Below are 25,366 nucleotides of genomic sequence, written 5' to 3'. Positions count from 1 at the left end.
TTAAATGCAGCGGTTTAATATAGAATATTCAGATTCTCAGAATTTTATGAAATTTATGCCTGCTGAAACCCCAGCAGAAGGCTAACCACATGCATGTGTGTGTACTTGAAGTATTCAAAAAAGAAAATTGGGTAAAAGTAATCTATACTTCTTAACACATCTATATGCATAGATCATTGCATAATCAGGAGAAACCTTGTTCTGTGAGGTGTCAAAGATAATTTTTGTAAGGGAATGAAAGTTTGGGTCTATAGTATATTAAGGTATAACGTGACTTTGCAGTGAAATCATCAGTAAACTAGATTGAAATAGCCACCAACTAAAACCCTGGACTTTTCTTAGCATTAGATCTTGAATGTTCAGGCTAATGATATAAAATCAAATAATGAAAAATATAGATTGCCTGCTCACCTTCTGGATAACAAATACTTTGGTAGCTCTTTTTTAAGTAAAATATTTTTTTCATGAAAATAGATTTCCTTATTACAGAAATACATACTAGGCCAATGAATGCTATACTAAGTTAATACCTACATACTCTTATTGCAAAAAAAAATAGTGGAAAAACTTAAATATAGTTGTGAAAAGAAAGAAAATGAAGTGAAATCTTGGCTCCCAGGTTTAACCATGAGTGTCTGTTGACAGTCTTTCAACTCTGATTGTTTAGATTTCTGCATGAATCAACCAACTATGGATGAAAAATACTTGGAAAAAAATTCCAGAAAGTTCCCCAAAGCAAAACTTGAATTTGCCCTCCACTGGCAACTATTTATATAGCATTTACATTGTATTTGGTATTATATGTAATCTAGAGATCATTTAAAGTATGTGGAGGATGTTAGGTTATATGCAAAGATGACACCATTTTATATGAGGGACCTGTGCGCCCAGGGATTTTGGTATCCTTGGGGGTAGGGGGTGGGTGGAGGGGATTAGGTGGTGGGTCCTGGATCCAACCCTCCTCCGATACCAATATTTAGCTCCCCCCCTTTCCCCTGTATACTCCACTCACACTTCTTCCCTTCGCACTCTCCTAATAGTTACCACACTTTTTGCATAAAAACCTATACTCAGTTTTTATATCATGGCTGTGTATATATCATTCATACGTGAACCATGTAATATATTATGGTTGCATTTCCTTTATTATTCAGTCTTCTGTTTTGTTTTTTACTAGAGTTAATCATTACCTTGTTTACTTGATCTGTGTTTCTATTGCTAATTTACTTCAAAACCCTCTGCCAGAAGCACAGCTATTTATTCATATCTATTTATGTTCATAGTTTTTAACACATCTTTCTAAGCATGGATATGCATCAGACTATATTCATGGTTAGGCTCTATGACGTATACAGTGATCTATCAGTTTCATTTTTTCTTGATTCCTCTATCCTCTCCAGGATAGACTTGCCTCTCTAGCCTCTCATCCCAAGAATTACCCTTCACCTCTTTCGTGTGTCACCTTTCTTTTCCCTGAATCCCATGTTTTTTCTATCTTGATTCCCCTGCCTCCCCACTTCAGTGGAGCCCATTTTCCTGCAGCTTCTTGGGAAAGGAAGCATGGGAAAGAAATTTGAGAGATTGCAAATATGTTTACTTTCATAATTGATTCATAAAAACAGAAGATTGATTCCCACTTTGAGTAACATTTTAGGTTGGAAATAATTTTCCCCCAAAACTTTATAATTGCTTCATTGTACGTGAAATACTAGTGATGCTGCTTAGTTTGATATGAGTTCTGGTCCTTTGTATATGACTTTTTCTAAACTCTTCTAAAGCTTTTAGGATCTTACTTTGTCTTCTGTATTCTGAAAATTTTATGATTGTGTAACTTGATGTGGAACTTTTTATTTATTATACACTTAGTCTATATAGACACTTAGTGAGTGGGCCTTTTAAATCTGAAATTCATACCCTTTACTTATTTTCTTATTTTTTTCTCTGAGGATTATTATAATTTCATTTGAATGTTATTTCTGTTCCCTGTGCTGGTTCTTAGACTTCTTTTCCCTGTGTTTGTTTTGTTTCATGTAGGTGACTTTCTTCAGAAGTCTGGTGATCCTTGCCTGCCTTTTTGTATTTAAGAGTGGAACATTAAAAACTCACCCCTGTGCCTGGACACAGCTTCTTGACTGATGGGTTCTACTCTTAAGTGATTGGGCCAGGGCTAGGCTGTTTTGTTGGGGAGAGCAGTTTTCTTAGAGAGGAATCATGTTGTGCTTTTCTAGAGGATTTAAGTTTTTTAAGCTCTCATTTCTTGTTTCATCCTTCCCTCCTCTCTCTTTCCTTGTTGTATTGAACAGATCCTGTGCTGCCTTTGCTGATTTCTTTTTTACCCATTTTTGAATGATTTGAATTCTTCCTAGACTAGCTATTAGAAGTGTCAGGGAATTCTTACTCCTCTACTTCCCTGAAGCAGCCATTCTTTTTGTGTGTGTGTTTTAAAAGATATGTTGTTACGTGTGCCTATTTTTTTGTGTGCTTGTAATTTTAACTTAGAAAAATGTTACTGTGCTGAAGATCTCATAATTTTTTCTTACGCCCCACCACTACGTTTATGACATATTCCTAATTGATAATTGATTGCATTATTTCTAACTACTGTATGGTATTTCATATACTTTATCACCAAGTTTTATATCCTCCCTATCCCCATGATGGACACTGTAATTACCTCTTATTCCCCTCCAGCACCACAAGGATGAACATTCTTTTACATGTCCCTTTATGGGTCTAAGTGAGAATTCTTTGGGTAATGGACTCAGGAGAGGAATTACAGGGTCATGGGGTGTATAAATACTTAATTTGATTAAATATTTAATAATTGCTTTCCAGAATAGCTATGTCAGTCTATACTCCCATAAGTAGGACCTGAGGGCTCTTATATTCCATTGACATTACTATTCAGTCTTGTGCTTTTAGCCAGCCTATTGGGTATATAGTAAAATCTCTGTTTTAAATTCGCTTATCTGATTATTTATTAGCTTAACTGTCTCTTCATATGCATGCATGTTATCTTTTTGGGTTTCCACTTCTGTAAGTTGCGTATCATATATTTAGTCCATTTTTCTATTGGGTTTGCTTTCTTCCTCTTGTTGATTGGCAGGTATTCTTTGTATGTTCAAGATTTTACACTTTTTTCTGATTTAGACGTTGTGAATATCTTCTTCCATTTATTATCTGTCAACTTTGTCCATGATATTCCTTGCTGATCAAAAATTTTAATTCAAAGCCATTAATTTTTTTTTGCTTTCTGATTTGCTTTTGCACTTTTAGTTAAGATGCTTTTCCCTACCTCTGTGTCAAAAAAGTAACCACCTAAGTTATCTTTAGAGTTTTACCTTTCACGTTTAAATTTTATTCATCCGAATCTGTACTTTAAAAAAAAAATTCATGATGGCCATATTTATTTGGGTGCCAAATCAGGACATAGTATATGTAGTATGAGTGTACATACAGGGCTCACAAAAAATAATCTTTGACGTTAGGGTTTTTCTCGTCAACTTGGGCCATGGGTCTTCAGTGATAGTGGAGGTTTTTTTTTTTAAATCTTGGTAACATAAATGTAACATAAAATTTACTGTCTTAATCATTTTTTAAGGTAAAAAATGATTAAAAATTACTTTTTAGAGCAATTTTAGGGTCACAGCAAAATTAAAGGGAAGGTATAGAGTTCCCATAAACCCCCTGTCCTGACGCATGTTCTGCTTCCCCAACTACCAACCTCCCCCACCAGAGTAGTACATTTGTTACAATTGATGAATCTACGTTGGCACATCATTATTACCCAAAGTCCATAGTTTACATTATGGTTCACTCATTGTGTTGTATATTCTGTGGGTTTGCACAAATGTGTAATGACATGTATCCACCATTATAGTATCATACAGAATATTTTCACTGCTCTAAAAATCCTCCATGCTCCACCCATTCATCCCTGCCCTCTCCTTCAACTCCTAGCAACCACTGATCTTTTTATTGTCTCCATAGTTCTGCCTTTTCCAGAAGGTCGTATAGCTGGAATCATACAGTATGTGGCCTTTTTAGATTGGCTCCTTTCACTTAGTAATATGCATTTAAGCTTCCTCCATGTCTTTTCATGGCTTGATAGGTATTTTTTTTTTTCTTTTTTCTTTTTTTAGTACTGAATAACATTCCATTGTCTGAATGTACCACGGGTTTTTTGTTTTTTTTTAAACATTCACCTACTGATGGACATCTTTGTTGCTTCCAAGTTTTGGCAGTTATGAATAAAACTGTTAGAAACATCCATGTGCAGGTTTCTTTGTGGACATAAGTTTTCAACTCCTTTGGATAAATACCAGGGAGCATAGTTGCTGGATGGTATGGTTAAGAGTATGTTTATTTTTGTAAGAAACAACCAGACTGTCTTCCAAATTGTGTCTGTAACATTTTGCATTCCCACCAGCAATAAATGAGAGTTTTTGTTGCTCCACATACTCCTCAGCATTTGTTGTTGTCAGTGTTATTGATTTTGGCCATTCTAATAGGTATATAGTGGCATCTTATTGTTTTAATTTGCATTTCTCTGATGTCCTGTCATGTGGAGCATCTTTCCATATGCTTGTTTGCCCTATATTCTTCTTTGATGAGGTGACTGTTAAGGTCTTTGACCCATTTTTTAATTGGGTTTTCTTATTGTTGAATTTTAAGAGTTGTTTATTTTGGATAACAGTCTTTTATCAGGTATGTCTTTTGCAAATATCTTCTCCCAGTGTGTGGCTTGTCTTTTCATTTACTTGACATTATCTTTCACAGAGAAGTTTTTAATTTTAGTGAAGTCCAGCTTATCAATTATTTCTTTAATGGATTATGCCTTTGGTGTTGTATCTAAAAAGCCATTGCCATTCTCAAGGTCATCTAGATTTTCTCCTGTTATATTCTAGGAGTTCTATAGTTTTGCATTTACATTTAGGTCTGTGATCCATTTTTAGTTAATTTTTGTGAAGGGTGTAAGGTCTGCTCTAGATTCTTTTTTTTTTTTTTTTTTTTTTTTTTTTTGCGGTACGCGGGCCTCTCACTGTTGTGGCCTCTCCCGTTGCGGAGCACAGGCTCCGGACGCGCAGGCTCAGCGGCCATGGCTCACGGGCCCAGCCGCTCAACGGCATGTGGGATCTTCCTGAACCGGGGCACGAACCTGTGTCCCCTGCATCGGCAGGCGGACTCTCAACCACTGCGCCACCAGAGAAGCCCTAGATTCCTTTTTTCTTTTTTTTATACCATGTGGATGTCCAGTTGTTCCAGCACCATTGTTGAAAAGATTTTCTTTGCTCCATTTTATTGCCTTTGCTCTTTTGTCAAAGATCAGTTGACTATATTAATATGGGTCTATTTCTAGGCTCTCTGTTCTGTTCCATTGATCTATTTGTTATTTTGCTAATACCACACTGGCCTGGTTACTATAGCTTTATAGTAAGTCTTAAAGTTGGGTAGTGTCAGACCTCCAACTTTGTTCTCCTTCAATATTGTGGTGGCTATTCTGGGTCTTTTGTCTTTCCATATAAACTTTAAAATCAGTTGTTGATATCCACAAAATATATAACTTGCTGCAATTTTGATTGATGTTGAACTTATAGATCAAGTTGGGAAGAACTGACATCTTGACAATATGGAGTCTTCCTATCCATGAATGTGGAATTATCTCTCAGTCTATTTAGTTTTTCTTTGATTTCATTAACCAGAGTTTTATAGTTTCCCACATATAGATCTACATATTTTGTTAGGTTTATACCCAACAGTTTCATTTTTTGGGGTGTTAATGTAAATGGTAATGTGTTTTTAATTTCAAATTCTACTTGTTCATTGCTGGTGTGTAGGAATGCAGTTAACTTTTGTGTAATAACCTTGTATCCTCCAACCTTGCTGAAATTGCACGTTAATTCCAGGAGGTTTTTTTGTCAGTTCTTTTGGGTTGTCTACATTGGTGATCATGTCATTTGTGAAAAAACAGTTTTATGTTGTATGTCTTCCTTCCCAATATGTATACTTTTTAGATAGAACTTCCAGTATGATGTTGAAAAGGAGTGATGAGAGGGCACATCCTTGCTTTATACCTGATATTAGTGGGAAAACTTTTGAGTTTCTCATTATTAAGTATGATGTTAGCTATAGGGTTTTTTTAGCTATACTTTATCAAGTTGAATAAGCTCTCTCATCTTAACAATTTTTAAGTGTACAGTTGAATCCATCCTTTTGAATATGGTGTGAAATAGAGATCATTTTATCTGCATATGGTAACCCAGTTTTCCCGGCACCATCTGTTAAGCATTCTGTCTCTTCCCTCATGATGTCTGATGCAGATTCATCTCATGCAATTTTATTCTTTTTTTTTTTTTTTTTTGGTCTTGAAGCACTGGACAAATCTACCATTCATTGAATAGTAGTAGAAGTAACAAGCATTTAGGCTTTTCCTCATTTCAGTGGGAATGCACCACATTTTTTATAATTAAAGTGTAATGTTTGCTTTAGGCTTCTGTTAATTTTTTTTTCAGTCATGCCAAGGAAGTTTCTTTCCTTTCTGCTTGACTATTAGTTTTGTTCAGGAATGGCAGTTGAAAGTTAGCCAGTGCTTTTTTTTTTTTTTTGGAATTACTGATTTCTGTTGTTTTTCTTCTTTAAATATGTTAGTGTAGGGAAATAAATGGATTTTCTATTTTATTTTTTAAATTAATTTATTTAGATTTTATTTATTTATTGGAGTATAGTTGCTTTACAATATTGTGTTAGTTTATATTGTACAGCAGAGTGAATCAGCGATATGTGTACATATATCCCCTCTTTCTTGGATTTTCTTCTCATTTAGGTCACCACAGAGCACTGAGTAGAGTTCCCTGTGCTACATAGTAGGTTCTCATTCGTTATCTATTTTATACATAGTATCAATAGTGTATATATGTCAATCCCCATCTCCCAATTCATCCCACCTCCCCCTTTCCCCCTTGGTATCTGTATGTTTGTTCTCTACATCTGTGTCTCTATTTCTGCTTTGTAAATAAGATCGTCTATACCAGTTTTTTCAGATTCCACATATATGTGTTAATATACGATATTTGTTTTTCTCTTTCTGACTTACTTCACTCTGTGTGACAGTCTCTAGGTCCATCCGTGTCTGTACAGATGACCCCATTTCATTCCTTTTTACGGCTGAGTAATATTCCATTATATATATATGTACCACATCTTCTTTATCCATTCCTCTGTTGATGGACATTTAGGTTGCTTCCATGTCCTGGCTGTTGCTGATAGTGCTGCAGTGAACATTAGGGTGCATGTGTCTTTTTGAATTATGGTTTTCTCTGGGTATATGCCCAGTGTTGGGATTGTTGGGTCATATGGTAGTTCTATTTTTAGTTTTTTAAGGCATCTCCATACTGTTCTCCATAGTGGTTATATCAATTGGATTTTTTTTTTTTAACTTGAACTAACTTTGTGTTCCTAGGATAAGTTTCTAGGATAAATTCATTCCTTGGATAAATATAGTTATTTTATTGCAGTATTGGATGAAATTAGGTGTTTTATTTAGCACTTTTTGAATTATATAAGATTGGCCTGGGGCTTCTCTGGTGGTGCAGTGGTTGAGAGTCTGCCTGCCGATGCAGGGCACGTGGGTTCGTGCCCCGGTCCGGGAAGATCCCACATGCCGCGGAGCGGCTAAGCCTGTGAGCCATGGCCGCTGAGCCTGTGCTTCCGGAGCCTGTGCTCCGCGATGGGAGAGGCCACAACAGTGAGAGGCCCGCGTACCGCAAAAAAAAAAAGAAAAAAGATTGGCCTGTAGTTTTCTTTAAGCTGTTCTCATTTGATTCTGTTTTCAGGCTTTTCATTTAAAAGAAAAATAAGCTCTGGAACATGGAAATTACCTGCTTTTTATAAGTTTAGTAGAATTTGTCCACAGAAGTGTCTAGGCCAGGCCAGGTTCTTCTTGACTAAATAATTTTTTTTTATTGAAGCATAGTGTACACACAGATTCAGTATTTTTAATTGAGTAATATACATATCATAAATGTACAGGTCACTCCCTTGTAACCAGCACCCAGATCAAGAAACAATGCATTATAGGAGAACCCTAGAAGCCCTCCTGTGTCTCCCTTCAAGGTACAATCCCTCTGTCAGGAGTAACTACTATTCTGATTTCTAACAGAGACAGGAAATCTTGGGAAGAGTATACAGAAACTTTAGTTGATTGAAAGGTATGTTAGTCTGTTTCTTGAGCCTAAAACATTTCCTGTTGACTCTAAGGGCTTGCCATTTCTTATACACAAGTTACTTTCTTATGTATTTGAGTACCATTGCAACATTTGCTTTATATGTTGATTCACTATAGAGAATGAGTGAGTACTTTATTCCTTTTTCCATTTATGTCTTAGTGATATAGCTTGGGAACTACCAGTCTTAGACCAGTGCTGTTCATTAGGACTTTCTGCAAGGATGCAGATATTCTCTAGTTATACTGCATTTGGCTGTTGAACTACAATTTATATTTGATTGTTGAGCACTTGAAACATGACTAACATGACTCGTGCAACCGAGTAACTGAATTTTTGATTCTATTTAATTTTAATTAATTTTGAAGTTAAATAGTCACATGTGGCTAGGCACTACTGTATTATACAGCATAGCTTTAAAATTTGAGCCAGCTAAGGCATGGCTATTCTCATCTTGTATATTTGGGGAGAGCCTGGCAAACATTAGAAACTAGTGTTTGGAAAATTGTTAATTTTTCTGGCTGTGTCCTTGCCTGGAATGTTCTTGTCCTTGTAATGTCCCCTTCCCTTTTCTCTTTACCAAAAGCAAAGCTACTTCTTACTGTGATGCTGAAATTGGTACTTCCTTCATGAGGAGTCCCTTGAATGTTGGAGCAGTTAGATTTTTGAATAGATCTTCTTAAGTTGGCTTTGAGCTTTCCGTCATCTGAGAGCATCTGAGCTTTACCTATTTACTACCACCTGGAACTCAGAAGCCTTTAGGTTGCTTGATGAAATGTTTAGCCTGATCAAGAGAGAAGGAAACTAGTATGAATTGTGATACCAGAATATAGCTAGAGGAGGAATGTACAGAGGAGGGATATGTGACTTAAATGTCTTTTAGCATTTTTTATTTTTGAAAGTTTTTTTTTACCCTAATATGTGGCAACTAGTGACAGTAAGAATTCAAAGAATAATTGTTACCTTGTGACTTTATTTTATTGATAGAACCTTTATTGAAGGACTTTTCATAAAAAGAAATACCTACTATATTAAAAATGTCACATTTGCAAATTATAAAGCTTCATAAATGTTTTGAACTACCACCCATTTTTAAGAACACTACTAATATTGTTATATTGTTTATGTATTATTTTCCTGTTCTGTTGTCCAGTCCACATCCTGCGTTGTTTCTTTCCCTTCCTTTTCAAAAAAAAGCTTTATCACATACGTATGTCTCCCCAAACACTATATTTAAGTTTGCTTCTTTAAGTTTTACAAAAATGGTGCTGTACCATAAATAGTTTTTGTTCCGCAATTTGGATTTTTCACTCAGTATTCTTTCTTTATTCTTTATCTGTGTTGCCAGTTCTTGTAGTTCATTTATAATTATAATCTGCTGTGTGAATCTATCATATATATAATACTATATAATATAGAACACAGTGTATGTAAAACTCTGTTGTGTGACTATATACCACATATTTTAATTCGTTTCTTGGTGCACATTTGAGTTGTTTCCTTTTTTATTGTTATGAACAAAGCTGCCATGAACATCTCTTTTTTTCCTTGTTTGCTAAGTATATGTTTTCAGTCGTGAATGGTGTTGAATTGTATTATTTACTTTAATCTGTGGGGATAATTAGTTTTTTCTTTTCTAATCTGTTAAGGTTGTTAATTACCTTTTTAGATGTTCTGATGTTAAAATACCCTTGCATATTGGAATAAACCCAACTTGGTCATAGTGTTTTATCTGTTCAGTTACTGTTGGGCTTGATTCGCTAATATGTGTTTTTGAGATTTTGTATCTACTTATGAGTAAGAGGGGTTTATAATTTTCTTCTGTCTTGTCATATCAAAATTACGATGGCCTTGTGGAATGAGTTGGGGTATAATTCCTCTTTCTATTTTCTGGTGGACTTGTATGACATTGGAATGATTTGTTCTTTGAGAGTTTGGTAGAATTCACCTGTGAAACTACATTTAGGTGTGATGCAGAGATTTAAGTACTGGTTCAGTTTCTTAGGACAATTTTGTTTGTTTTTATTGCTTCTTGAGTCTGTTTTGATGAGTTAATTTTCTTGGAACTTTTCTGTTTAAGTCTTAAATTTAGTAGTATGAAGTCGTTCATGGTAATTTTTATTTTATTGTGGTAAAAAGCATATAACATGAGAGTTATTCTCTTAAACTTTTAAGTGTACAGTATTACTGTTAACTACAAGCACAGTGTTCAGCAGAACTCTAGAAACTTTTTTATCTTACATAATTGAAACCTTATATCCATTTAACAGCACCTCTCGCTGTTTTTGAGGTTATTTCCTTTTTAAAAAAATTCCAAATACTGTTCAGTTATGTCTTTTCTTTCTTTCCCTTCCCCCTGCCTCCATCAGACTTCTAGTGATTTGTCACTCTGGCAAGTCCTTATTGGTTTCTTTAAAAAAAATTTTTTTTTAATTGAAGTATAGTTGACTTAAATGTTGTGTTAGTTTCTGGTATACAGCAAAGTGATTCAGTTATACATATATATACATACATATGTTCTTTTCAGATTCTTTTCCATTATAGTTTATTACAAGATCCTGAATATAGTTCCCTGTGTTATACACTAGGACCTTGTTGTCTATTTTATATATAGTAGTTTGTATCTGCTAATCCCAAACTCCTAATTTATCCCTCCCTCCCCTTTTCCCTTTGGTAACCATAAATTTGTTTTTATGTCTGTGAGTCTGTTTTTTAAATAAGTTCATTTGTATCATTTTTTTAAGATTTCACATATAAGGGATATCATATGATATTTGTCTTTCTTTTTCTGACTTCACTTAGTATGATAATCTCTGGGTCCATCCATGTTGCTGCAGATGGCATTATTTCAGTCTTTTTTATGACTGAGCAGTATTCCATTGTACATATATGCCACATCTTCTTTATCCATTCATCTGTTGATGGACATTTAGGTTGCTTCCAAGTCTTGGCTATTGTAAATAGTGCTGCTATGAACATTGGGGTGTATGTATCATTTTGAATTAGAGTTTTCTCCAGATATATGCCCAGGAGTGAGATTGCTGGATCATATGGTAACTTTATTTTTAGTTTTTTAAGGAACCTCCATACTGTTTTCCAGAATGGCTGCACCAGTTTACATTCCCACCAGCAGTATAGGAGGGTTCCCTTTTCTCCACACCCTCTCCAGCATTTATTATTTGTAAACTTCTAAATGATGGCCATTCTGACCCATGTGAGGTGATGCCTCATTATAGTTTTGATTTGCATTTCTCAGATAATTAGCAATGTTGAGCATCTTTTCATGTGCCTATTGGCCATCTGTATGTCTTCTTTGGAGAAATGTCTATTTAGGTCTTCTGCTCATTTTTTGATTGGGTTGTTTGTTATTGAGTTGTTTGTATGAGCTGTTTGAAAATTAATCCCTGGTCGTTCACATCATCAGCAAATATTTTCTCCCAGTCCATAGGTTGTCTTTTCATTTTGTTTACGGTTTCCTTTGCTATGCAAAAGCTTGTAAGTTTGATTAGGTCCCATTTGCTTATTTTTGCTTTTATTTCTATTGACTTGGGAGAGTGATCTAAGAAAACATTGGTAAGATTATTTCAGAGAATGTTTTGCCTGTGTTCTCTTTTAGGAGTTTTTGATGTGATTTGAAAAGGGATTTTTTTTTTTTAAACTTTCCCTTTCTGGTATTTCATTGTTAGTGTAAAGAAATGCAACAGATTTATGTATGTTAATCTTGTTCTGCTACTTTGCTGAATTTGTTTATCAGTTCTAGTAGTTTTTGTGTGGAGTCTTTAGGGTGTTCTATATATATTATGTCATCTGCATATAATGACAGTGTTACCTCTCCCTTTCCAATTTGGATATCTTTTATTTCTTTTTCTTGTCTGATTGCTGTGGCTAGGACTTTCAATACTATGTTGAATGGAAGTGGTGAGAGTGGGCATACTTGTCCTGTTCCAAATTTTAGCGTGAAGGTGTTGTTTTTCACTGTTGAGTATTATGTTGGCTGTGGGTTTGTCATAAATTGCTTTTGTTATGCTTAGGTATGTTCCCTCCATACCCACTTTGGTAAGAGTTTTTTTTATCATGAATGGGTGTTGAATTTTATCAAATGCTTTTTCTGAGTCTATTGAGATGATCATGTGGTTTTTGTCTTGTGTTTTGTTGATGTGGTGTGTCACATTGATTTTGTATGTGTTGAACCATTCTTGTGACCCTGGGATGAATCCAGCTTGATCATGGTGTATGATCCTTCTTATGTGTTGTTTGGATTCGGTTTGCTAGTATTTTGTTGAGAATTTTTGCATCTGTATTTGTCAAAGGTACTAGCCTATAATTTTCTTTTTTGGTAGTGTCTTTGTCTGGTATCAGGGTGATGGTGGCTTCATAAAATCACTTTGGGAGTATTCCCTCTTCTCAGTCTTTTGGAAGAGTTCAAGAAAGATTGGTACAAGTTCTTCTTTGTATGTTTGATAGAATTCTCCAGTGAAGCCATCCAGTCCTGGACTTTTGTTTGCAGGAAGTTTTTAAATTACAGTTTCTATTTCACTAACAGTGATCAGTCTGTTCAAATTATCTGTTTTGTCTTGATTCAGTTTTGGTGGGCTGTATGTTTCTAGAAACTTGTCCATTTCTTCTAGGTTGTCCAATTTGTTGGCATATAATAGTCTATAGTATTCTCTTATTTTTTTTTGTATTTCTGCAGTGTTAGTTGGTATTTATCCTCTTTCATTTCTTACTTTGTTTATTTTGGGTCCTCTGTCTCTTCTTCTTGGTGAGCCTGGCCAGAGGTTTCTTGATTTTGTTTATCATTTCAAAAAAACCAGATCTTGGTTTTATTGATTTTTTCTTTTTTTTTCTTTTTGTAGTACACGGGCCTCTCACTGTTGTGGCCTCTCCCATTGCGGAGCACATGCTCCGGACGTGCAGGCTCAGCGGCCATGGCTCACGGGCCCAGCCGCTCCACGGCATGTGGGATCTTCCCGGACCGGGGCACGAACCTGTGTCCCCTGCATCGGCAGGCGGACTCTTAACCACTGCGCCACCAGGGAAGCCCTCTGTTGTTTTTTTAATCTCTGTTTTATTTATTTCCTCTTTGATCTATATTATTTCTCTCCTTGTGACTGTAGTTTTTGTTCTTCTTTTTCTAATTCTTTTAGATGGTAGGTTAGGTTGCTTGTTTGAGAGTTTTTCTTGTTTTTTGAGGAAGGCCTATATCACAATAAACTTCCCTGTTAGATTTTGTGTGTTTGTGTTTTTGTTGTCATTTGTCTCAAGGTATTTTTAAAATTTACTCTTTGATCTCATTGTTGACCCATTGGTTTTTGTCATAGCATGTTGTTTAGTCTCCTTGTAATCATTTTTTTCTTGTTTCTCTTTCTGTGATTGATTTCTGGTTTCATGCCATTGTGGTCAGAAAAGATGCTTGAAATAATTTCTATCATCTAAAATGTGTTGAGGCTTGTTTTGTGTCCTGGTATGGGTCTAACCTAGAGAATGTTCCACGTGTGCTTGGAAAGAATGTGTAGTGTGTATATATTTTGACCGTAATGTCCTGAAAATATCAATTAAGTCTAATTGTTCTATTGTGTCATTTAGGACCTCTGTTGTCTTATTGATTTTCAGTCTGGAAGATCTGTCCGTTGATGTCAGTGGGGTGTTAAAGTCTCCTACTATTATTGTATTCCCATCCATTTCTCCCTTTATGTCTGTTAGTATTTGTTTTATGTATTTAGATGCTCCTACATTGGCTGTATATATGTTAATGAGTGTAATATCCTCTTCTTGTATTGATCCTTTTATCATTATATAGTGTCCTTCTTTAGCTTTCTTTATGGCTTTTGTTTTAAAGTTGATTTTGTCTGATATGAGTATTGCTACCCCCACTTTCTTGTCATTTTCATTTGCATGAAATATCTTTTTTCCATCTCCTCACTTTCAGTCTATGTGTGTCCTCCATCCTAAAGTGGGTTATTGGTTTCCTAAAGAGCTAGGTTTTGGTTTTGTTGAGCCGCTATTATATGTTTGTTTCTCCTATTTCATTAATTTCTGCTCTTACCATTTTTTTCCTCCTTTTGTGTGATTTATTTTGTTCTTTTTCTAACATTCCTATTAGTTGAGATGGCTGTTTAGCTCATTAATTTTGAGTTCTTTTTTTTTTTTGAGTTCCTTTTTTTTGTATAAAAATTTAAGTTCTGATATATGTCATTTTTATCATACAATTCTAAGTATTTCTAAAGTTCCATTGTAATTTTTTTCTTTGCACTATGTTATATAGAAGTGTTTTAGAAATACATTTCCAAATGTAAGAGGATTTTAATCAAGTTTTTTTGGTATTTAATAATTTCTAATTTTTTTAAATTGACGTATACTTGAGTTATAATACCATATTAGTTTCAGGTATATAACAGTGATTTGATTTTTTTTGGGGTTACACACCATACAAAGTTAATATAAGACATTGACTATATTCTCTGTGCTATACATTACATCCCTGTAACTTATTTATTTTATAACTGGTAGTTCGTATCTCTTAATCCCCTTCACCTATTTCGTACCTTCCCCCACCCCTCTCCCATCTGGCAAACCACTATTTGTTTTCTGTATCTGTTACTCTTTTCTGTTTTGTGTATTTGTTTGCTTGTTTTGTTTTTTAGATTTCACATATAAGTGAAAATATACAGTATTTGTCTTTCTTTTGGTAACTTCCAAATTGATTGCATTGCAATTAGAGAATTTTGTGTATATGATATTGATTTTTGAAATTGTTGAATTTGCATTTTGGCCTTCCATGTGGCCAGTTTTTATGAACATTCTATTGTTGAATGTCAACTTCTTTAATGTTTTTAGTTCTGTGAATGCGCACAGTGTTCTGTGAATGACTGTAATTTACCTGTTCTCCTTTGATTTTTTTTTTGGCTATTATAGACAATGCTTATAAACACATCTTTGTGTGTATCTGTTACCATCTGAGTATATCCACAGGGAAAATCATACTAGTATACTTCCAAAAAGTATTTTCTTTTAAAATCAATCAAGATTGATCCAGTTTATAGTTTCAATATTGTATATGATTTGTGCTTGTTTCGCTATGTCCTTGATTAGTCTCAGTATTAGCAAACTGTTTTCCAGTCAGTTGTGGTTGAGAAAATTATATCCTTTTTTTGATTTCCAATTTCTTTGGAAAGTGAGAGACGCTTTTTTTTTCTTTCTTTCTTTTGGAGAACTACCTATTCTTATTCATAGCCCATTTTTCTACTAGGCTTTTCATCTTTCTTAGTGCTATATAAAATTCTTCCTTTGCCACGTGGATGGCACTTTGAGAAGGTTTAAAGTTTGCTTACCACCAAGGTATTTTTTTTGTTATTTTGACTTGCTTCAAATGTTATTTGCTTTAGAAATGGATGATGGATCTTCTCGAAGAGATCATTTCATGAGAAGCAGATTTGCTGCTGGGAGGAGTTTGGGAAACAGGGGTAAGTATCTTTCCCTAATCTTCTGTTAGATAGTTTTGAATAGTGGAATGAATAGAGGCCTTTATGGCTGTTTAGTGCAAGGTAAAATCTTTTATAACTTAGTGTACAGTAGACTTTGTTGGGATAATGAGTTTATTTTTTGCTGCTTTACTTTTTTTTTTTTGCGGTACGCGGGCCTCTTACTGCCGCGGCCTCTCCTGCTGCAGAGCACAGGCTCCGGACGCGCAGGCCCAGCGGCCATGGCTCACGGGCCCAGCTGCTCCGCGGCACGTGGGATCCTCCTGGACCGGGGCACGAACCCGTGTCCCCTGCATTGGCAGGCGGACTCTCAACCACTGCGCCACCAGGGAAGCCCGCTGCTTTACTTTTTTTAAGATAGTAGGCAGTAGTTAAATTGATTAGATAGATTGGTTAAAGAGAGTTGCTTCCCAGAGCTTCTTCAGGTGTTGGTGATTATTGTTCCCAACAATTGGCATAGGAGGAATGTTTGTAAAAGCTCCAAAGATTATGGTGTGAAGGACTTCTTTCTTAAGTTTTATATTTCTCAAGAAGAGGAAGTATGGAAAGCAGTTCTGTTAACTCATTAATATTAAGAGGTTGTTTTCCAAAAATTGGAATTTTTTGTTGTTACTTTTAGAACAACCAGTGCTAGATTTGACAGATAATGACCCAGCAAAATACCTTCCTCCAGTCCATTTGATATTAAAATGCTGAAAATATTCTGCACTATGTTTTATTATAGTGCAACAAAATATTTATTATTAGAACCTCAAATTAAATGGTCATATGGATTTTTAAATCAATTTATTTCTTTTATGGGATGCCGTAAGCTAGGGTTAATTGGCAGTTTTAAATATACACAACACTTATTCTTGAATTTATTATTATTTTTTGAAAAACGTCAATCCTAGATATTTTTATTCATTGGAAACTAAAGGTTGATGCGTGTATTTCATTTGCCATTTGGAAAATTTAATATTTTTAGATACAGTTAACATAAATGTGAACTTTTATGTTTTGACATGTTTCTGCTACTAATGGAAATAATTTATTTGTTAAATATGTCTATATACATTTTGTTTTTTAAGCCTGCATATTAAGTAAGAGTCGTTGATGATTTGGAGCATGTAGTTGTGCTAAGAGGTTGAAGTGCGGGTTTTGTTTGCTACTACTAAGATTAGAAATACAAATACCTTAATATTATATTCAGGGAACTATTTAATATTTAGATATATTTTAAAATCCTAATTTAGAATGGGTTATAACTTTTTGATGAAGACTTCTAAACATTGTTGAATAAAGCCTTTTTAAATGAGAAAGCCATCACTGAGAGAGACTTTACTATAAATTGTTAATTCCATATGTTGTAGGTTGAAATACATTAAATTTCTGATCAAAACTCTTTGTAAATGTTAATACTTTAAAAAGTTATCTTTGAAAAGAATCTGAAAAAGAATAAACATATGTGTATGTATAACTGAATCACTTTGCTGTACACCTGAAACTAATGCATTATAAATCATCTGTACTCCAATAAAATTAAAAGAAAAAAGAAAAAAAAGCTATCTTTAATACTACATATAATCCTGGAAATTCATAGAAGACCCATGAGTATAACCCCTTTCCCGAATGATCCATTTAACATTTTCACTATTTTCAATCTCTGTGATATTTGTTCTCAGAACTTGCATGTCTAGTCACATGGTTTTGAAATTGACTCTTAATTGCTTAACATATATATTGATTAGCTTTTTATCTTCTGTGAAGTATGGCCTAAAAAGCCTTAACTTCCTGAATCACACACTTCTTTAGAATCTGATGAAAATACTGATAGTTGCATATATGCAATTTTGCATTTGGCATTAGGAGTTTCACAGATCCCTTAACTCCTCTGAACTAGGATATTACAGATGGAGGTAAGACAGTTTATGAGGATCACAAGATAATGATAGTTAATCCCAATGATAGTTTGAAGTGGCAGTTTATGATGTTTTGGATGTCTGTTCTAAGTTTTTGTTTTAAATACCTGTGCTGCTTGCCATAGCAACTCTGCCCTCAAAATTCTTAATTTAGTGGTAGAGAAACACATGGAAAGAAATGTTGCTAAAAAAGAGATACACATAGTGTATTGTGGGAATGTGACTGAAGGATTGACTATGGCTGGAGGACTGAAGGAGGACTTCACTGAAGAGGTGGCTTTTGAACCCGGCTTTTGAAGAGTGAAAAGAATTTTGCTAGGAAAAATATGGGAAGTTGTTTTATGAATTAAAATGTTGGGTGTTCAGAGCCATGTAGTGGGGGATAAAGCTAATAAGGCTGATATGAGGACATACTATGGAGGGGTGGGAGGTAAAGGGGAGTGGTATTCATGGCATTTTTTTCTTTATTATGTAGTCCCTTCCTAATTTTAATTTTAAAAAGTGGAAAGACTGAGAGCGACTGAAGTACTAGAAAAATGAATAAGTAACAGAATAATTACAGGACAGCAGTGTAAAATTTTCAGTAGCAATGACTTTCACATAGGGGTATAATATAAATAGCTATCAGGGTGAGGTTTCAATATATAGAAAATCAGAGTTGAATTTCTTGATTAAAGGTCACTAGTAAAATAACACCTAGTAGACAGTTGTATTTCACCAATAGTATATTTGTTTTTACTTTGGTGTAATTTAATGATTTTAAAAAGTTGCAGGTGTATTTTATCTTTATAAGTTCCTGTACTACTCTCTCCCTGTCCTTGGGAGTTCCCTTAACCCACAGATTCATTTAATTCCTAGTTATTGATGGCACACTTGATTTTGTATGTTGAAGAGTTTTAACTCTCTCTGAACTTTTTCAGATCCTGGCGAGTCTAATACAAGAGAGAATACATCCACAGTGGGTGGCTTTAGAGTTGGAAGGAGTTTTGGAAACAGAGGTAACCTGCTTATGATATCGTACAATCAAAACTTAAGTGACCCCAAGTTTTATAGTCTTTGAATTCTGTTTCCCTTTAATATACATAGAAAGTGTGTACCTTTCCCAAGACTTTATGGAGATCACAAGGGAGTGCTTTCACTTTCCTAGTCATAGTTTAGAGCAGCAGTTTATGCTGCTTTGGATGTGTCTGCTACTCTATTTCGCTTTTTTTTTTTCTTTTTAATAGCCATGCTACTTGCTGCAACATCTCTTCAAATTGATTTACCCCACAGGTGAACCCCAGTTCTTTTCTACTATACTCATGACTTGCTTTCCCTGCTCCCACAAGCAAGAGATCTATCTTATACTTCCAAAGGTGAATCTGAGTCGCCATCTTTACTTGAGCAAAGAACCAGTAGAAGCTTTGAAATTACATTTTTTTCCATAAAAACTTTAAAAACTGTAAAGTAGAACTTAGGTAAGAGTTTAAGATCAAGACCAGTAGTGTGTAGGTGGAAGACTTTCTCAAGCATTTTGGAGACCCAGCACTTGACTTTTCTGGGAGAGGTGTATGGAGGGGAAGGGGCAATTGTAGAGGGCAGTAGAACGTAATCCTTTTCTGAACCAACTTCAAAGATTGCAAATATTTAAATGAATAAAATAACTCAAAATTCAAGTTTTGTGATATATAGTCTTTTTGTAGGGATTATCTTTATTTTGAAATTACATATCTGTTCAAGGAAAAAGTATCATCCAATCATATATTGAGGTCAAAGGGTACTTATTTTTTATATGCTAATTGGGTATTAAATTTCCAAGAGGTTTAATGCTGGAGGGTACATAGGTTTGTTGAACCTGAGATGTTAAATGACTTTATATGTAGACATTTTGCATATACATGTATTTTTAAATTTATTTTTTATTTATTTACTTTTGGCTGTGTTGGGTCTTCATTGCTGCGCAGGCTTTCTCTAGTTGCAGTGAGCGGGGATTACTCTATTGCGGAGCATGGGCTCTAGGCGTGCGGACTTCAGTAGTCGTGGCACGCGGGCTCAGGAATTGTGGTTCGCGGGCTCTAGAGCACCGGTTCAGTAGTTGTGGCGCACAGGCTTAGTTGCTCCGCGGCATGTGGGATCTTCCCTGACCAGGGCTTGAACCCGTGTTCCCTGCATTGGCAGACGGATTCTTAACTACTGTGCCACCAGGGAAGTCCCTGCATATAAATTTAACATCTGTCAAACAGTAACTGATCGGTCTTTGTAGTACCAAAGCCATAATTTAATGTATTTTATTATTTAGGTTAGATACTAATTGATAGGCATTGCATATTGACATTAGTTTTTTGTTTTTTTTTTGCGACATGTGGGCCTCTCACTGTTGTGGCCCCTCCCGCTGCGGAGCACAGGCTCCAGACGCGCAGGCTCAGCGGCCATGGCTCACGGGCCCAGCCGCTCCGTGGCATGTGAGATGTTCCCGGACTGGGGCACGAACCCGTGTCCCCTGCATCAGCAGGAGGACTCTCAACCACTGCGCCACCAGGGAAGCCCTGACATTAGTTTTAACTTACATTATTCCCTGAGTATCTCTGCAGTAAAGATCATTTTATCAAGACTCAAATTTTTAAAATTTTATGAAATGTTTTGATGGATGCTTTTAAAATGAATTTTAGAGATATATCTATATGCTCCAGAGATGCATAAATCTGGAGATACAAGTTTTTATTAAATGAGAAATTTGAAAGCAGAGCTTGATGAAAGATTGTTTCTTTAAAATTTTATAAACAAAAAGAAGTTGGCAGAATTTCCTTGTTATTGAGAAGGGGAAAATTATTGAATATTGAATTATAATTTAGTTGTATTGTCCTCCAGCAGATGAAGAGATTACAAGTTAATTTATAAAGTTTAAAAAGTTTTTATATTTTGAATAGAAAGTACATAGTGGTTATAGTGATATATATACACACACACAGCCATGTACGTATAGAGGAATATGTGACATTTGAGGTAATATAAGATTGGCTGGTATTTTAATAAACTGACACAGGAAGAAGTTGTCATACAATGTGTATGAATTCTCATTCACTATTTATATATACAGTTGTATGTGGTTTATACTGTTTTAAAGGGGCATCAAGACTAGAAGTCCCTGTAAAGAGAGTGTTTCTTTGTTTCTATGTTTCTCTTTCTTTCTCTCTTTCTTTCTTTCTTCTACAAAGGTATAGGTAATTGTTGTTTTCAGAAATGTGCAAGTTTAATTTTATATTTTTTGTAGGTTTTTCAAATAACAAGTTTGAAGAAGGTGATAGCTCTGGTTTCTGGAGAGGTAAGTTCATTGTTTTTTGTAGTGACTTTAAGAATTTAGTGTCCAGAGTACATGCTAAAGAGAAACTAAGATTAATTATCTTAGTCTGTTCCAGTTGTATTTTATTTAAACCCATTTTATAAAGCAGCTATAGCCAGAGCCTTAACTAAGAGTTCAGCCATCCTAATTTGGCCTATTGTCACCTGCCTTAATCTATAAAGTGCAACTTTTGAATGCTGTGCTCCCTTAAGAAAAAGAGGATAGTAGAAAGAGCAAGTCAAGAATCAGAATTTCAATAAAGATGTAAAAAAAAAAAAGAATAGCTAAAACAATTTGTGAAGGAAGATTAAAATGGGAGGAATTAATCTACCCAATTTCAAGATTTTGCAGTAATGATGGAGGGTAGATACATAGATCAATGGAATGGAATAGAGAACCCAGAAATAGACTGACATAAATACATTTTACTTGTTTTTGACAGCAGTGCAAAAGCTATCAAGGAAGAATAGACTTTTCAAAAAATGGTACTGAAACAGTTGGACATCCCTCAACAAAAACAAACAAAAAATGAACCTTAACCTAAACCTCCACACCTTACATAAAAATTAAGTCAAAGTGGATCATAATCTTAAATGTAAAAGCAGGACATTTTTAGAAAAAAAAATAGAAAATCTTTGGCATCTAGAACTAGGTGAATAATTCTTAGACTTGACACTGCAAGTATGATCAATAAAAGCAAAAACTGATAAATTGAATCTCATCAAAATGAGTTAAAAATGCTTCATAGAAGATCCTTTTAAGTGGATGAAAACTAAAATTACACAGTGGGAAAACATATGTGAAAATCCCATATGAGACAAATGACTTGTATCTATAATATACAAAGAACCCTCCAAACAACTTAAAAAAATCCAACTAGAAAATAGGCAGAAGACAGGAACAGACATTTCATGGAAGAGAATATACACATGGCAAAGAAGCACATGAAAAGATGCTCAACATCATTAGCCATTAGGGAAATGCAAATTAAGACCATAATGAGATATCAGAGAATAACTAAAATTAAAGTATAGTGACAACATCAAATGCTGGTGAGTACGTATAAAAATTATATCACATCACTGGTGGGAAAATAAAATGGTTTTAGCCACTCTGAAAAAAAAAAAACGAATCAGAATTCCAGTTTCATATATAAATATAGTTTGAGACATATAGGTCTTTATTCAGATTCATGAGACTGTGGATCACTGCTGAAATCAAAGACATTTCTGTCAAAGGTACTGACACTCTGGTTTGGAGGAATACAGAGAATGATGAGAATAGAGTAATGTTACCATAAGGTAGACTACAATAATTAACATTACTCTTCCAGGAGAGCCTGGTTGAGTAGGTTTGGGTGAGGCCCTGGAACCTGTATTTAAAAAGCATCCCTGGTGACTCTGATGCCTCTTTTGTTTGGTAACCACTGATCTATGGAATCTTTATAACATAATACACTTTGGAGTTCCAAACTTTGTTTCATGTCCCTGCTCTGCTATCTGCTAGTTGAATAACATAGAGCGAGTTGCTTAATTTCTCGGAGCCACAATTTCCTCTTCTGTAGAATGGAGACCATTCATTTTGTAGCTTGTTAGGCACACTAAATGAGAATGTGTGTAAAAGCACGAAGCTTAGTCCCAGACACATTCATGGTAACCAGTAAATGTCATCTATCTTCATTAAATATTTGAAACTTGATCTTTTTTTTTTTTTTTTTTTTTTGAAACTTGATCTTAACTGTGATTCTCAAAATCAAAACCAAACCTAGACCTGATCACCTTAAAACCCTTTTGGAACATGGTGGGGTTTTAATATATCAGTTAAGACTGCTTCTCCAAACTACTCTGTCTCATTCTCCCTGCTTTTGTCTGCTTTTTCTCCTATCCTCTTTTAATGAAAACATATGTAACATACAACTAATATTTGAGAGAAGAAAAACATCACCATTTTTATCCTTTTCCATTTCTCCTTGTCCTAGTTTTCCAACTTTTAATTAGTATTCAAGATCATTTCTACTCACCAAAGACATTCCTTCCTCCCCAGTTGACTCTTTAGTGATGAGCCAGAGTGCTTTTGAGCACAAATTCCAATTTCTCACAGCACTTGAGAGAACTTCTCTCCTCCAAAATGGTCTACTTTCTTCCTTTGATCTATTTACTTCTTTTTTTTTTTAACATCTTTATTGGAGTATAATTGCTTTACAATGGTGTGTTAGTTTCTGCTTTATAACAAAGTGAATCAGTTATACATATGTTCCCATATCTCTTCCCTCTTGTGTATCCCTCCCCCCCACCCTTCCTTTCCTTATTTACTTCTATTCTCAGTTTTAGTTCCCCTATACTAAAAAACTGTGTATATTCCTAAAAATTTCTTTCACTCTCACAGTTGTTGGCAAGCCCAGGAGCAGGTTTTGCTGTCATTATAGAAGCTTTTTCTCTGCACACAGATGTATAGAGTGTTCTGTGGTTATTTTCTCTGCAATCTCATGTCCCATAGCTGGTATAGTATGGCGATAAGGAGCTCAGACACCTTGGATTTGAGACCCAGATGCTCCTCCTGTCAGTTGTATTATCTTAAAAAATTCTGCATTTCTTTTTCTTTGTTTATAATTTGAGGATAATACCCACCTCGTAAGGTTTTTGTGAGGACTTAAAAAGTTAAAACAGACTTCATTTAGAGCAGTGCCAGACAGATACTAAGTTCTATTTGTTGTTATTACTATTATTTTTATATAATTAATAGATTATAACTGATCTTGGGATCATCGTCTCATTTTTGTTTGCGCTTGGCTTTATTTTTTAAGCTACAGAAATAATTTTTTTAATTTTTAATTTTGAAATCATTTGACTCAAAAGAAGTTTCGAAAATAGTACAGAGGGTTTCCTCCACCCTTCTTCTTCTAATGTAATTGTACCCTTCACCCAACTGCTAATGTCATCAGCCTATTTTAATTCCCAGTGTGGTAAAAATAGCTTTGGGCTTGTTTTAGAACAGTTGGCCAAAGATTATATGAGACCTTTTTCTCCATGTCAGGCCCCAGATTAATTCATAGTTTTTTTTTTTCTGTAAGGCAATAAATATTAGCTAACGTCATCATTATTCCAGAATTATTATTCCAAGCATCTTTCCAAAATTCTTTCTTTACTGTTCAGCACGCTTGTCATATTATATCTTGCTTCTAAGAAAGTTGTCTTGATGTTAGATGGCTCTTCAGGAATATTTGTCAGTTGTTGATGTCAGCTCAAATAGGAGCCTGCAACAAGAGCTCTGGGCCATTGTTTATTACAAAACAATATTAATTGAGTAGATTAGTACTTTTGCGCAGAAACTTATCTGATAGCTTCTAATCTGTTCAGCCATTTGTGTCATCACTGGGACCTAAAGTTCTCAGGTGCTAAACGTTAGTGATATGTACAAAGATCCCTTGAAACCATCTCGGTATTTCCCAAACATGGCTTTGTTGGAATCTTCTAGAAAGCTTAAAGTTATTACTAAAAGTTATAATTTTTTAATTTAGAAAAATCATCCATTCCTTGCTGTCACTCTACACATTCAAAATAAACATCTCTGGGGGTGGGCTCTTTCCAACTTACTAATAATTTTTAGGCAGCCTTCAGTGTAGTGATCCTCATACCACTATTTAGAAACCCTGGTAATGTTACTTGATAATGTCACTAAAAACAGAAAACCAGGATATCCCCCAATTTCTCCATTAAGATGAATGGGAGAAAGTTTGCATATATTAAAAAAACACTGACATCTCAGATTTATTAAGAAAGGCAAGTTACAGAAATAATGATGACGTTATAAGAAGAACAGTCATGCATTTCTGAGATCCCCACTACTTAATGGTTAGATATTTCTGAAACTGTTTCTACTTAAACTGATATTTATGAAATTCTTATTTTTTGGCTGTGCTCAGAATTTGACAAATTATACACTTAACATTTAATATTTAGATATATTAGGTGATTTCTATAGGGAATTGACTGAATAATGTCTTTGTATTTCTGTGGTTACAATTATTTTAAAAATTAAAATGTTCATATTTTATAAAGATTTTTATTTTTTCTTACTAATTTCTCTTGTGACAGTGCTATTCTTTAGATGCTACATTAATGTAAATACTAAAGTAATTATTTAGATGCTATTCACATGTTAAATTTTTATTCAAGAGTCTAATAATGACCGTGAAGATAATCAAACACGGAACAGAGGGTTTTCCAAGAGAGGCGGTAAGGACCATGTTTTGGAACAATTTGTACTTAAGACAGAGATACGAAACTGAAAACTACATTCCTTTTTATGGCTGAATACTACTATTCCATTGTATGTGTACTTTTTTTGTTTGTTTTTGCGGTACGCGGGCCTCTCACTGTTGTGGCCTCTCCTGTACTTTTTAAAATCCATTCATCTGTTGATGTACACTTGGGTTTCTTACTA

The 25,366-nt window shown here is 34.7% G+C and overlaps 1 protein-coding gene across 1 annotated transcript in view; it reads left to right on the top strand.

The window, feature by feature from the left end:
* The window catches only part of DDX4 (DEAD-box helicase 4), a 68,886-nt gene that overhangs the window by 11,833 nt on the left and 31,687 nt on the right, over positions 1-25,366 (top strand). The window contains exons 4-7 of the mRNA XM_049707915.1: positions 15,608-15,685; positions 18,525-18,602; positions 20,855-20,905; positions 25,099-25,158. Coding sequence (XP_049563872.1) covers positions 15,608-15,685; positions 18,525-18,602; positions 20,855-20,905; positions 25,099-25,158 — 267 coding nt within the window. The remainder of the gene's footprint in view (positions 1-15,607; positions 15,686-18,524; positions 18,603-20,854; positions 20,906-25,098; positions 25,159-25,366) is intronic.

Source organism: Orcinus orca, chromosome 3 (assembly GCF_937001465.1).
Source record: "Orcinus orca chromosome 3, mOrcOrc1.1, whole genome shotgun sequence".
Lineage (NCBI taxonomy): Eukaryota > Metazoa > Chordata > Mammalia > Artiodactyla > Delphinidae > Orcinus > Orcinus orca.
Note: the sequence above shows the minus strand (reverse complement) of the source record. Positions and strands in the feature narration are given on the sequence as shown.